Genomic DNA, 13,654 nt, shown 5'->3' with positions numbered 1-13,654 from the left:
ATCTGACCACGAGCCAGGTATGTACAAGCCTGTGAAGCAGCACAGCTGAGGGTGCCAGGGAGGCTGTGCTGCATGGCAAGTGTCCACCAGCCACCTGACTAGACATTAAGCTACCTGCTGCAGGCCTCGGTAGCCTCACTGTTGTTCTGGGCACATTTTTACCTAGCCTGTGTGCTTTACCAATAGTCAACTGCAACCAAAACATATCAAAGCTGTTTATAACCAGGCTCGGCCAGGCTGCCAGTGCTGTGACTCCTCCTGGGGCAAGGTCAAGCCCCAGCCTTGCTTCCTCTGTGATCCTCTGTGCCCGGCACAGAGCTGTGGCAGAGGGGTGAGCAGGGCAGGCCTGCAACAGCCAACCCCGCAGCAATAAAGTTGAGCATCAGCATTGTGCCGTGCTGGTTATTTCTCCCAGGAGGTTGCTAAGAGACTCAAGCACAGGAAAAGGGACTCCATAAATATGGGGCAGAGGACAGGGGAGATCCCCACATCAGGGCTTGGAGCACACCAAGCAGATCCAAGTGTCTGAGCACAGGGTTTATTTCCACTTGTTCCAGTACTTGTCTCCTGCACTAGAGGAGCCTTTACCCAGCAGCAGCTAGGGCACAGGGAGCTCATCCCAGGGAAGAGCTGGTTTAATGCTGAGGTTCTTGTGAATGAGTCAAAACCAGAGTAATTAGGCATCTTCTGCAATAAATGTGATGAGTCAGAACAGCTCAGTAGCATCTGTAAAAACTGGAGGCTTCTGGAGCATGGAGCACTGCTTCCTGGGCTGCTCTGGTCAAACCCTGATGTCCAGCAGCAGCAGATGCTGAGCCAGGGCATGAGGGTTTAACGTGAAGCTTCAGGCATAGCTTAACACCTCCATGTCTGCTGCTTGTGAGGGTGGGTTGGATGGCGAGCTCCTGCCCTTCTTCCCATCAGCCAGGGACTTGAAATGCTGCAGGAGAAAGAACAGGTTACTGCAAAGTAGCGTGGCCAGCAGATGGGAGAGAGGCGATTCTGCCACTCTGCTCTGCTGAGACCTCAGCTCCAAGTTGTGTCCAGACTTGGTACCTCCAACACAAGAAGAATGTGGACCTGTTGGAGAGGGTCCAAAGGAATGCCACAAAGATGATCAGAGGGCTGGAGAACCTCTGCTAGGGGACAGTCTGAGGCAATTGGGGTTGTTCAGCCTGGAGAAGGGAAGGCTCCAGGAAGACCTCAGAGCTGCATTCTAATACCTGAAGGGGACCTACAAGAAAGCTGAGGAGGGACTATTCAGAAGGGACTGTGGGGATAAGATGAGGAGCAATGGTTTGAAACTGGAGCAGAGCAGATTTAGGTTGGACATCAGGAGGAAGATCAGCACAGTGTGGGGTGGTGAGACACTGGAACAGGTTGCCTAGAGATGTAGCTGAGGCCTTGTCCCTGGAGACATTCAAGATCAGACTTGCTGTGGCCCTGGGCAGCCTGATGACTGCAAGGGGGGTGGACAAGATGACATTTAAGGGTCCCTTCCAACCCAACGCCATCTGTGAACCTGTGAATTGGAGGTCACATGAGCCTCTTCAGCTCTGCACAAGCTGTGTCCTCAGCAGCTGCCCTGACTGTGGTGGGAAGGGAATTCTGGGCTTATGTGAGAGTTAAAATGCAGCATTCCAACCTCACAGCACATGAGAGGCTCCTTGAATGATGTCAAGGTAGTAGGGAAAAGAGCAGCTTATAAAGTGATCCCCATCCTTCTGCAAACACCTGCAGCCCAGCGGAGCCAGGGCCAAGGGGAGCAGCACCTGTCTGTGTACCTGTGAGTTCTTGAACTCCAAATAGAGGGAGAAGAGGACATGCAGGGGCTGGAGCCGACTCTTGTAGACAGGGATGTCCAGAATGGCTGCAAGAACAGAAGTGTGTGAGGGCTGCAAGCAAAGGCTGAGCACCCCACAGCCTGTGAGCCCTTGGGCTTTAGCTTGTCAGAAGCAAAGCTACAAGAGACTGCTGAAGGCAGCTGGGATGGTCCTGCCTGCTCGGGGCTGAGCCTGCAGCCAGTGCTCTTGCCCCAAGGGCGCCGTGCAGGGCCTGCTGCACACCCCCAGTGCATCCTCCCCGCTCACCGCAGACCATGTCGATGTACTCGGCCAGCTCGCAGCTCATCTCCGCCGTCGGGAGGACCACCTGGAACAGACAGGACTGGCATCAAATGCAGCAGGGAAGGTGGTGCCAGCTCACATGCTGAGCCAGCTGCTTGTCAACTGCACAACAAACCTTTCCCAGGAGCTCCTCAAACTCTGGTGACCACTCCTGCATCAGGGTCTCAATGTCAGGCATTGGCCTGTCAGTGCAGAAGAGAACATGAAGCTCAGGGTCACATATGATTGGAACGGGTTCCTCCTGTCAGGCTGCTGTAACAGGACAGTCCCTGCTCTACCAGCTGAGAGCAGGCAGCACCTCTCAGTGGGGACTTTTTCATTTATCAGTCAAGCTTAAGCCTGCAAAGCTCTGAGTGCTACCTGTCAGACTGATCCAAGTTATGGAGGGAGAAAGAAGTGCAGAGAGGGAGACAGTGTTCAGCACATGCACGTCATGGGATGACCCTGAAAATCCACAAGCCTTCTCCCTCTTGAAGGTATCTTGATGGTTTTACTCTATTCTATTCTACTCCTAGACTTAGCTGATGGCCTCCTACTGAGCTGAGCTTAGGCCGTAGGGGTGTGGGAAGAACTGCCACAGTGGCTCACCTGGTGTAGTGGACTGTGGCAGGAGGTTTGCAGCAGTGCAGCTCACTGATACTCTCAATCCAGCTCTCAATGGCTTTGGGGTTCTTCTCTGCATTCTCTAAACTCTTCACTTTGATCTCATGCTGAAAACAGAAATATAGACCTGGAAGTGTTTTCTGGTTTGGGGGAGTTTTGGCCAGCCCTGCCTTTGCTCCCCATTAACCACCCAGCACTACACCAACAGACAGAAGAGCAGCTGGCAAACAAAACACCAGCAACCTTTGACACCAGAGGTGTGGTGGGTTGAAATCCCCCCCCAGCATTAACTTTGCCAGACCAGACCAGTTGGAAGCAAACGACAGCAACAGTGATTTATTTACATTTTACTACTTTTCTGCTCAAGATCTGTGAAAAATTTTAAAGGCATAGCCTTGAAACTACCACAAAGAAGGAAGCAGACCCAAAGCCTATACCAAGGCTCTCCTCGAGCAATGCACTGATCCACTGCAGTTTGAAGCTAAAGAAGGTTATTTCTTCCTGCTTTGAAAGCCAAGGTTTCTGTTGTGGTATGACACTGCAGTCACAGAGACAGAGACAAAGGCTCTGGTTTTGCTCCAGCCAGCCACAGCCAGCGTGACCTCCCCACCCGACTCACGGTGACGTTGTGCTGCTTGGAGTTCTCGGTCAGCCAAAGGGAGAGCACCGTGGGATCGGACTGCTTGGTGGATGGCTCATCCAGCACCAGCAGGCCGAGGTTATCCGGCTTGCTGTCGGGACGGGGAACCTGCAGAGGCACAGAGACCCAGATGCCTGTGGCAACCCCAAGCAGGGGATGCTGGGCTGCCTTACAGGGCCTCCCTGTGGTGTAGAAATCCCCCTTGAGGACAGATGCGCTCTCTCAAGTTGTTAGTGCAGAGTGTTGGAGGAGGGGGAGCACAGGCCTCACCCCAGCCTCCAGATGTGCTGCCAGAGCGGTGGCTGCCTGGCTGCCCCTTGCGCCAAGGCCGCGCTCTGTTTCGGCTCACAGGGCAGGAACGCGTAGGGGGACATGAAGCAACCATACCTTTAGGAATGCATCAATGTCCCCAACAGCAGGAATGAAGTCTGGAATAAAAGGCTGCAGTTTGTGTTCAATTTCTGTTATCTTGGGAGTGTACCTGGAAAATAACACAAGCACATTGTGGGTGGCCATGACCTGCCCTGTCAAATATGCCACAGTAAAGCAGAGCCAAGAGTGGGGTAAATCTCCTTCACTCACCTTTTAATGTACTCAAAGACTTCTCTGAGTTCAGAGGACACCGGCAGGTAGTCATAATCTGCCAGATTGAAATCACTAAAGAAAGGAGGGGAAATGTAGGCAGAGATCAGCATGCGGCAGGCTCTGTACCAGTGCCACATGAGCCCAGCTGAGACATCTTTGGGATGCCAAAGAAGCCCAAAAGCCAGGGAGTAAAATCCTCTCTTAATAAGATTTCTTGCACGGGAAAAACATTACTGTGCCATGCCTTGCTTCAGGCCTCCTAGCCGAAAAAATGAAAAGAAGCATTTGAGTGATGGGCAACTGTCTGCGGTCACAAAGATTTGTGCAGGGCTGGCGGAAGGTGGACAGGAGCCCCGCACAGAGGCAGGCATCAGGACAGCAACCTGGGACCCTGGGACGGGGGATTACTAACGTTGAAAGTAGAGGAGAAAGACGATCATCAGGAGCTGAGTGATGTGTTTGAGATGATCCTTTGCTTTCTGGGGCATCCACTGCCTGCCAGGAGGCTGGCTGACCCCCATATGTCATCTGCCCGGTACCGGACCCCAGCCGCTCCAGCCGGCGGCGCCGCTCACCCCTCCAGCGCAGCCCCGTGCTCCTCTGAGTCGTCTTCCGAGTCATCCTCGGAGGAATCCTCTTCTTCTTCCGAGTCGTCGTCGTCGTCGTCGTCGTCGCTGAGGGCAGCGGCGGCAGCCGCCTCCTCCTAGGGGATTGGGACAGGAACTCACCACCGGACATCACCCGGCTCGGGTCGCCCCTCCTGCCGCCGGCACCACGCCTACCTTGTCGCCGCTGCCCTCTTCGTCCTTGCCGCGATCGGCCGCGCCGCTGCCCGCTGCGGATAGCCCCGGCCGGCGGGATCCCCGGGGGCGGGCCCCGGATGGCCTCTCCGCCGCGCCGCGCGTAACTTCAGTCTCCAGCAGCTCCAGGGTCTCGTCGTGCGGATGGTTCTCGACCAGGCGGGTCTAGGCGGAGGAGCGTGGTGAGGCATCGGCCCGGCCCGGCCCGGCCCGGCCCTGCCTGGCCCGCTCCGCTCACCCCCGGCGCGCGCCGTCCCGCCGTCGCCATGGCGACGCGCCCGCCTCGCTCGCCTCTAGTCCCCTAGAGCGACCAGGTCTCCGCTGCGCCGCCTAGCGGCCGGGCGGGCCAACGGGGGCGTGGCCAGCCCTGCCCCGCGCGCCGTGCGTGGCGGCTCTTCCGGCTGGGGACGTGGCTCGGCGCCGCCATCTTGTGGGGCTGCCCGCAGGACGCCGTGTGCGGAGGCAGGCAGGGAGGAAGCGCGGAGCCCAGCGCTGCCGCCGCCATGGTAAGGGCCCACCCGCGGGCTGCCGCTTGCCGCAGCGGGCTGTGGGGGAGCGTCGGGGAGTCCCCGGCCCCTTCCCGCCCTGGCCCCTAGGCCTTACCAGTGGCCAGGCCCGGAACAGGCCGGGGCCGGAGCCGGCGTCCCGTGGCCTGGTGGGGCAGAGCAGAGCAGCAGATTGTGGCTGGTTCTTCTGCCGCCCTGGGGGTCGGGGCCGGGGCCGGCAGCCTTGAGGGACGGCGGGGGCGCAGGGATGGCCATGCCCGGGGCGAGCGGGACCGCTGAACGCCGAGCAGCGCTTTACAGAGCCGCGGTGCCTCGGCGAAGGGGCCGGGGGCCGCGGGCCGCAGCCTTTGGCACCTGTAAAGGTTGTCTGGGTAACGCCAAGGCTGCCCCCTGGAGCGCTGGGTGCGGCCGGGCGCAGGCGATGGCCGGCTGCTCCCGTGTCGGGGCAGAGTGCAGCACTCGGAGCTCTGTCAGAGTTAGCCCTGCTCCTTCTTGCCCGTCCACGGTGGCGTTTGACGGCGGCTGGCGCAGTGCTCCCTTACAGAGCAGAGTGCTGTGTGCTCACGGTGCAGCGGGGTCCTTGGTGCCTCCTGGTTCTTCTTGAGTGCTTTCGGGGACTACTTACAGAGAGCAAGCTTATTCCAGACCTGTAAGTACTTCAGGAGATAGTTGTCCCCGAATTGTCGAGCTGCAGGGCCCTGGGGCAGCCCAGAAAGAGCCTGGCTCTTTCTACCAGGACACACATGCCAGGCACAGCCTGCCTGGGGCAGAAGTGGGAAGTGAAATCTGTCTATATGTGAGAGTTTCTGGTGCTTGCCCATTAGTAACAACAGTTGAGGGTTTAAAAGAGCTCTGGTGCAGAAACAGAGTCATCCTGATGAAGTTAATTGAGAAGCTGATTTATGAGAGAGGTGCAAGGAGGTCTCAGTAGTCTGAGAGAATGAGAAAATGTGGACTGGTAGAGCTGTCTTCACTGTTTTTTTTGTTGGTGATGTGATAAGGTCTGTGAAATGCCTGGGAGAGGCATCTATGGGCTGCAGTTAATGCAACTGCCAATATTTTATTAACCTGCCCGTACTGCTAACGTGGCAGTGTGAAGAAATGCCGCTTTAAAGTGTGTGTATGTAGCTGTAAGTTAGGGCCAGGCTGGCAGAAAACTCGGTAGCAGAGAGCTTCCCCTGAAGGAAGTTGTTAGAGTGCTGCGGGTGAAGGAGGAGCCTGATTCAGAGCAGGGAAAGCTCTCCTTCAGGACACTGCTGCAACAGAGCCGACTGGAGAAAGTGAAAAGCAGAGGTGGCTTTGTTCTGGGCACAGCTCAGCTCCTGGTTCTGGGCACAGAGGAGGGTTTCAGATGGTGTTTAAGGAAAAAGAGCTGCTGGCATGGCAGCGGTGAGGGCGGTCAGAAGCCATGCGTCCTTGGAGCCAGCGGTGCCGGGCCGCGCCGCCGAGGCCGTGCTGGAGAGCGGCTCAGCAGCGTCCCCTCCCGCGCAGGTGCTGTTGGCAGCAGCTGTCTGCACGAAGGCAGGGAAGGCCATTGTCTCCCGGCAGTTTGTGGAGATGACACGGACCCGCATCGAGGGGCTGCTGGCGGCCTTCCCGAAGCTGATGAACACGGGCAAGCAGCACACCTTCGTGGAGACCGAGAGCGTGCGCTACGTGTACCAGCCCATGGAGAAGCTCTACATGGTGCTGATCACCACCAAGAACAGCAACATTCTGGAAGACCTAGAAACACTCCGACTCTTCTCTCGAGTGGTAAGGACCTGCCCTTAGTGCAGAGTTTGTGCCTGTACAGCCCAGAACAGCGTGGCTGTAAGGGAGCCTCTTGGTGAGCTGGGGCTGAGGCGCTCTCTGCCTCTACCTGCAAACCTGATTGTCCAGATCCTCTTCCTGGCCTGGAAGGAGCTCTGAGATCCGAGTGGTGTTTCTGAGTTGCATGTAAAGGCCCCTTAGTTGGGTTTCAGTAAGACTGCAGGGATGGCATTAAATGTTCTCCGCGTTGTTAAGACGGCAGCTGCGTTCCTGCTCAAAGCGAGGCAGCGCTGCGGTGCGTGGTCCTTTGAGCTGCAGCGCTGCCTTTGCCTGCGTTTCGGAGCAGCACCTTTGTGCAGCTGCCTCCTCCCAGGTGCAGGGTGCTCAGGAAATTCACTGGCCCCAGTGTGCATGTAGGCTCCTCCAAGCTGATGTTGCAGTTAAGCTAAGAGGTTGTATAAGTGTGTTAGTGTAGAAAAACTAAGAAAAGCAAAACTTGTTTTTTATCAGTTACCTCAAGTCAGGAGGAGCAGCTTAGTAGAATCTGGTCTGGGAGAGAGTCTAGCACAGCTGTGGAGCTCTGGGGTAGGAGAAGGAAAATGTTTGCAGGGCGTCGTCTACAGACACTCCTTCAAAATGTTTTCCCCTGACTAGATCCCTGAGTACTGTCGAGCTCTGGAGGAGAATGAGATCTCTGAGCACTGCTTTGACCTGATTTTTGCCTTTGATGAAATTGTGGCCCTGGGCTACCGTGAGAACGTGAACCTGGCCCAGATCCGGACCTTCACGGAGATGGAATCCCACGAGGAGAAGGTCTTCCGAGCAGTGCGGGAGGTGAGTGGGGACAGCTGCCAGCCGGCGGCAAGGGAGCCTGCCCGGGAAGCACAGCTCTTGGCATGCGGAGGGTTGCTCCTGTGACGGGTCACAGAATGGTTGTGTTTTTCTCTAAACTGAAAGTCCCAGCCTCATTTCCTCCCTCTGCAAAGCCTTTATGGGCAAATGTGCTGAAATGCCGTTGCTGGGACTGCCAAGCTCCAGCAGCCTCTTGTCCTTCCCTTCAGACCCAGGAACGCGAAGCGAAAGCTGAGATGCGGCGCAAAGCAAAGGAGCTGCAGCAGGCCAGGAGGGATGCCGAGAGGCAGGGCAAGAAGGCACCCGGGTTTGGTGGCTTTGGCAGCTCAGCTGTGTCCGGGGGCACGACGGCAGCGATGATCACAGAGACCATCATTGAAACAGACAAGCCCAAAGTGGCACCAGCGCCAGCCAGGTGGGTGTACAGCAGGCAGCAAGCGTTCCGGGGGGCCAGCCGTGGCTGAAATGAAGGCTCTGGCACATCGGTCCTTTGTCTGTGTAGCCTTGCCCTTCAGTTCCTGAATGGGCAGAGGTTGTCCTGCCCTTGTACAGTCTCCCTCAGCTTTGCTGATGGCCCTGTGTACACCTCCAAGCCCTGAATGTGGCTGGCTGTAGGCCAGTACACGATGCACCTCCTTGAGACCCCCCATTTTATTATCAAGGAGCATTTGTGCTGTGTACCACAGCTGCATGCTATCACCTTTCTGGAGTCTGATGAGCAGAAAGTTTCTCCTTTTGTGTGAGGAAGAGGTCCCAGCTACTGGGAATAGACAAAGAGGACCTAGGTCTACACTAAAACTTAGCAGCCTGCGCGTGGCATCGGTTTCACACGTGCCATTCCCAGAACGGGGCTGCAGAAGGAACGCTGTCTTGCTGGGATGATGACTGAGGAAGGAGGAATCTGTTGTTCTGTGGCAACCTGGAGATACTTTTTATTTAGGCCTTCGGGTTCAAGTAAAGCCTTGAAACTTGGTGCAAAGGGGAAGGAGGTGGACAACTTCGTGGACAAGCTGAAATCAGAAGGAGAGAACATCGTGACCCCTGTAGGCAAGCGCTCTATAGAAGCAGCCAAAGTTCTTTCTCCTCCTGTTAACACAGAGAGGTAAGTTTGAAAGAGATCTCCCCACAGCTCTCTCTGCAGTGCCCATGTGGCTTCATGAGCTGGCTTCCATTTTTTGTTCCCAGAAGAGGCTTTTTCCTGACACTCTGGTCCTGTGTGCTTGCTTGGCTGGTTCATTTTAAACAATGGTGGCAAAATCTTGGGAGGCACAGCAGCAAAAAGGCAGACAGCTACTTTGATGAGGAATTTTCTTAATGGGATGTATATCCACGGTTTGGCTGAGGCTGGGAATTTTCCTGTGCCTTTTCCCCTTAAAGCAGCAGCTGGTTTTCCTCTTGCCCAGACACACAGGGGGACCTGCCTTGCTGCAGCCTCATCAGAGGCCTTCATGCCGTGCTTTGCACGCAGCAGAGGTGTGCTGAGTGAGCAGCCTGTCCCAGTCTTCTGTCAGTGCTGTTTCTCTGGGGTCCCATCTGGCGCAGACTTGCTCCCCAGAGCACCCCGAGTTCACCTGTTGGAGCTTCTGCTGTGCTGCCTACACTGTTCCCCGGGAGCTCTGTGGCCCCCTGGCTCCTTATATGTAGCCTGTCCTTGCTGAGCACTCCTCTCTTGTCCTGCCCCTTGGATGCCCAGCATGGGACTTGATGTTTGTTTGCTTTCTGTCTGCCTAGTGTGCACATGAAAATAGAGGAGAAAATTTCCTTGACCTGTGGCCGTGATGGAGGGCTGCAGAACATGGAGCTGCATGGGATGATCATGCTGCACATCTCCGACGAGAAGTTCTCCCGGATCCGCCTGCACGTGGAGAACGACGACAAGAGGGGAGTGCAGCTGCAGGTAAAGCCTGCGCGGTGTCCCGCGCTGCCGCAGCCGCTCTGGCCCAGACTGTTGGAAGTCCCTGAGCATGCTGCTGTGCTGTGTTCTGGTCTAAGCCTCCCCAGCAAAGAGGAGCAGTCCCATACAGGGCTAGCTCGTGCTGCAGAGACTGAAGTTCGCTTGAGAAATGCAGCCCTGCACAGGTCTCCTGCCCTGGCAGCCTTTCCTGTCCCGCAGCGCTGCGGCCTGCTGTGCTGTCTGAGCTCACCTGGACTTTGCAGCAGCCGGGCGTGTTGCTGGTGCTTGTCTGTCTGCTGCAAGCTGTGGCTGTGGTGGGTGTTGGAGTAAACTTGCTGTGCCTGTGAAGAGTTAACTTACTTATCCAGGGAGCTGTTGCTTCTTCAGGTCCACTTGTGTCCTGTCACTGTGTCTGCGACCACTGCCGGAGCCCTTGGTTACAGTCAGCAATGGCAGCTTCAGAGATTCCTAAGGCATTCATCCTCCCCTCTCTCCTTCTGGTTGTGTGACCTTACTGATCACTTGGAAGCTGTGCTGCTTTGATACACTTCTTTGCTCCTTCCTCCTCCTCACAAAGAGCTTGTCTACATGTAGCCAGCTGCAGGGCTGTGTGTGCAACAGGAGGTTCCTTATCAGTACATCTCACAAGCGAGTTCCTAACTGGTCCCACGTGTGCAGCTGCAGGGGGAAGAGGAGATAAACCCAGTGCTGACATCTTTCTAATGTAACTCAAACATAGGCTTGCAGAATTCCTCTGCTTCTGCAGAGCTGCTCAGGCTGCTGTTGTGAGGTCAAGTTTGGCTGCCGGGGTGGGGGTGGGGGTGTGTGTGTTCAGGTTGCTGAGGGAAGCAGCGTTTCTGTGGTTGCAGGGTGTTCTTTCCAGCAGCATTAGGGTTTTTTTCCTCTTAAGAGAGATGTTGATTGTGAGTCTTCAGGTTGGTCTTTTAAGACTTATCAGGGAAAATACTCCAGGAAGTGCAGGCCTGTCTTGCGGGAGTCCACACTACCCATGCACAGCTCCCTGGGGCTGAGAGCTGCATCCTGGGCACGCGTTCCCCTTCCAGACTCACCCGAACGTGGACAAGAAGCTCTTCACCGCGGAGTCACAGATCGGTTTGAAGAACCCAGAAAAGTCATTCCCCATCAACAGCGACGTGGGTGTGCTGAAGTGGAGGCTGCAGACCACAGAGGAGTCCTTCATCCCATTGACAAGTGAGTGTGCTCCTGCCTTGGGTGGCACAGGCTGGTGTTTACCTGCTGCTGGCTTTGTGCCTGGCCTTGTTCCAGCCTCTGGAGTGTGGCACCCTGTAGGATGCTGTGGGTACTGTGTGTCTTCTGTTGGCTAGTGCCTGCTGCTCTCAGTAGCCTCCAGTTTCTGTAATGCTCTTGGAGAAAACTAAAAGCTTTTCTTGGAATGAGGCTGTTTGCTGTGCTTTCATCTGCTGAGAGGCTGCACCCCACAGCAGGTGGGCATGGTTCAACATCGTGTTTCTGTGCCCTCAGTTAACTGCTGGCCCTCGGAAAGTGGCAACAGCTGCGACGTTAACATCGAATATGAGTTGCAAGAGGAGAACCTGGAGCTGAATGATGTCGTCATCACCATCCCCTTGCCGTAAGTAGCTTTTCTTGTCCAGGCAGCACTGACCTCTGCTGTCCTGGATCCTGCTGGCTCCACTGTCTGGTGGCCAGGCCATCTGCCTGCATTAGCATCCCTTAGCTCTGTGCAGGTGAGCGATGGGGCCCTCTCGCGGTCTGCTCTAGGTCTGGCGTGGGTGCCCCGGTGATCGGGGAGATCGATGGCGAGTATCGCCACGACAGCCGGCGGAACCTGCTGGAGTGGTGCCTGCCAGTGATAGATGCCAAGAACAAGAGCGGCAGCCTGGAGTTCAGCATAGCAGGGCAGCCCAATGACTTCTTCCCAGTGCACGTCTCCTTCGTCTCCAAAAAGAGCTATTGCAACATACAGGTATGGCTGCTGCTGCCAGGCTGGCTAACGATCACCATGTGCTGCTTGGGCCTGCTGGCTCTAGCCAGCAGCTGGATCCAAGAATGCCAGCAAGCACCACCGGGAGCCTCTGCTGCCCAGAGCTTGCCTGCGGTTTTCCTTGTGCCTTCAAGCCTCTGAGTAACTCCCCTCAGAGTTCTCTAAGGAATCCATCAGTGTTCTGAGCCAAAAAGCTCCTCTGCATGGGGCTGTGTGCCCTGGCTGCTTAGCAGCTGCCCCTTCACTCTCAGCACAGAAAATCCTTGCCCTGTTTCCTGGGAACTGCTCTTTCCCTCAGGGCTGGCTCTCCCCTAGTGACTGTCCCAGCATCGCGGTGGGAGCAGCGCGCTGCTGGCCTAACTCTGCCTCTTGTCCCCGCAGGTTTCCAAAGTGACCCAGGTAGACGGGAGCAGCCCTGTGAGGTTCTCTACGGAAACCACCTTCCTGGTGGACAAGTATGAAATCCTGTAACGCCAGCCATGGGGGAGTGCAAAGGAAGAAATTTTTAAATTAAAAAAAAATAGAGGCTGAAGTTTATTCTGAATGTTGGGAACGCTGCAGCCCCCCCTCTGCTGAGAGCCGTGCCTCCGCCACCCGCAGCGGGCTTGGGTCACAGACACTTTCGGCAGAGAACTGAGGTGCTCGTGGGGGGAAAGACTACAAATTTCTTTGGCAGATTTTTTACTGGCCAGCAGAAGAGCAAGATCTCCCCTGAGAACCTGGCTTGGGCATGTCCCCGAGCTCAGTTCCAGCACCTCCCAGACATAGTTTTCCTCACTCCTGAAGCATCGCTGCACTGCTCCCTCCTTGGTGCTGCTGTTTGGATTTCTCCTCAGCCCTCGGCGCTCGTTTCCATCAATGGCAGAGGTTAACAGGCACCTCACCTCTTTGCACCCTTCTCTCTGGTAGAATCAGAGCAAGTTGGCCTTGGGGTCCATCTTCCCTCCCACAACCCCCCCACCTCAGACACCAAGTTTGTCTGCTTGCCCAGCACAGTTACTGCTGTTCCCCTGCAGTGTGTGGGGGGAGAGACTCGGGGTGCTTTAGCTCCTGCTGCTGCCAGGTGAGCATCCAGACACAACTGTCCCTGCGTGGGCTCTGTCTGTTGCTGTGCTAGCTCTTGGGCCAGGGTCTGGAGGCAGTTTAATTTGGTTGGAACCAGCTGCATATTGGCTTTGGGGTCCTTGTGGTGTCTGGGAGCTTGAAGGCCTTGCCGTGCAGTTACTCAACTTCTGTGTCAGGACCTGGCCCAAACTCCTGTTTCTCAGTGGGTGTGAGTGAAGGAGAAGGAGATGATGATGCCATGAATCTGGGGCCTGTTCTGAACGTGAGCAGCACTCTGGTCATGTCCTACAGTCTGTCCTCCTCCTGCTGCTTCAGGAGCAGCATTTGCCTCATCTCACCGACCTGTGCTCCCATCCAGACTCTGGCCTTTCACTCGCCACTAGCCAGGGCTGTGGGGAGCTGCCAGTGGCCCTGAGCACGCAGCTGGGGAGCAAATGTCCTAAAAGCTCCCCAGGAGCGGCTCTGAAGGGGCAGTGTCTCCTGGTTTCCCTGCCAAAGAAGTTTGTGGTCTCTCTGCCAGCAGCACCCCAGAGGAAGTCACCCTGAAGATCCCTGTCCCGGTGAGCGAGCCCTGTCCCTAGCACCGTAGGCAATGATGATCTCTCTGCTCGGTCCTGTGCGAGAGCTGCTTGTATGATTTTAAAATGGAGTTGGGGTTAGTTGGAGCATCCATGGAGCTTTTTTTTGTTCCTTAAGTCATTGAGGGCAATATTTAAACCGAGCTCCCCCTTTTTGTAACCCTGCCCGGTAGGGAATAGAGCACATTCCAGTGTACGCGGAGAAACCCCGAGACTGTAATCGAATAAAAGTATTGTCAAAGGAGGTGCTGCGGTCCTGGGGTCCTTCC

The 13,654-nt window shown here is 56.0% G+C and overlaps 2 protein-coding genes across 3 annotated transcripts; one reads left to right on the top strand and one right to left on the bottom strand.

Moving 5' to 3' along the window:
- Window positions 1-9: 9 nt before the first annotated feature.
- On the bottom strand, window positions 10-5,022 carry IFT46 (intraflagellar transport 46). The gene is made up of 11 exons (XM_054175992.1): window positions 4,993-5,022; window positions 4,737-4,919; window positions 4,530-4,657; window positions 3,952-4,026; window positions 3,757-3,850; window positions 3,349-3,477; window positions 2,715-2,836; window positions 2,242-2,308; window positions 2,091-2,151; window positions 1,785-1,870; window positions 10-940 (listed from the first exon to the last, which is right to left on the bottom strand). Exons 1-11 carry the CDS (start codon window positions 5,020-5,022, stop codon window positions 845-847), a joined length of 1,071 nt encoding a protein of 356 aa, XP_054031967.1. The 3' UTR covers window positions 10-844.
- A 14-nt stretch (window positions 5,023-5,036) lies between these two features.
- On the top strand, window positions 5,037-13,629 carry ARCN1 (archain 1). Of its 2 annotated transcripts, XM_054176210.1 has the most exons (10): window positions 5,037-5,260; window positions 6,752-7,015; window positions 7,667-7,846; window positions 8,074-8,279; window positions 8,805-8,966; window positions 9,596-9,761; window positions 10,823-10,970; window positions 11,262-11,370; window positions 11,520-11,724; window positions 12,124-13,629. In XM_054176210.1, exons 1-10 carry the CDS (start codon window positions 5,258-5,260, stop codon window positions 12,211-12,213), a joined length of 1,533 nt encoding a protein of 510 aa, XP_054032185.1. In that variant the 5' UTR covers window positions 5,037-5,257; the 3' UTR covers window positions 12,214-13,629. The 2 variants fall into 2 exon arrangements, with proteins under 2 accessions (XP_054032185.1, XP_054032184.1); XM_054176209.1 differs by lacking the exons at window positions 10,823-10,970; window positions 11,262-11,370; window positions 11,520-11,724; window positions 12,124-13,629 and having other exon boundaries at window positions 6,809-7,015; window positions 9,596-10,111.
- The last annotated feature ends 25 nt before the right edge of the window (window positions 13,630-13,654 follow it).

Source organism: Dryobates pubescens, chromosome 34 (assembly GCF_014839835.1).
Source record: "Dryobates pubescens isolate bDryPub1 chromosome 34, bDryPub1.pri, whole genome shotgun sequence".
NCBI classification, from domain to species: Eukaryota; Metazoa; Chordata; class Aves; order Piciformes; family Picidae; genus Dryobates; species Dryobates pubescens.
The sequence above is the reverse complement of the archived record's forward strand: the minus strand, read 5'-3'. Positions and strand labels throughout refer to the sequence as shown.

What these genes read in the sequence shown, in the direction of transcription:
- IFT46 (XM_054175992.1), bottom strand. Translation starts at nt 5,022, where the DNA reads ATGGCGACGGCGGGACGGCGCGCGCCGGGG. An exon ending in CGGGACGGCGCGCGCCGGGG is followed by an intron (nt 4,920 to 4,992) that starts GTGAGCGGAGCG and finishes TCCTCCGCCTAG; the next exon opens with ACCCGCCTGGTCGAGAACCA. An exon ending in GCCACAGTCCACTACACCAG is followed by an intron (nt 2,309 to 2,714) that starts GTGAGCCACTGT and finishes CTGCACTGACAG; the next exon opens with GCCAATGCCTGACATTGAGA.
- ARCN1 (XM_054176210.1), top strand. An exon ending in GTGGCACCAGCGCCAGCCAG is followed by an intron (nt 8,280 to 8,804) that starts GTGGGTGTACAG and finishes CTTTTTATTTAG; the next exon opens with GCCTTCGGGTTCAAGTAAAG. An exon ending in AGAGGGGAGTGCAGCTGCAG is followed by an intron (nt 9,762 to 10,822) that starts GTAAAGCCTGCG and finishes TTCCCCTTCCAG; the next exon opens with ACTCACCCGAACGTGGACAA.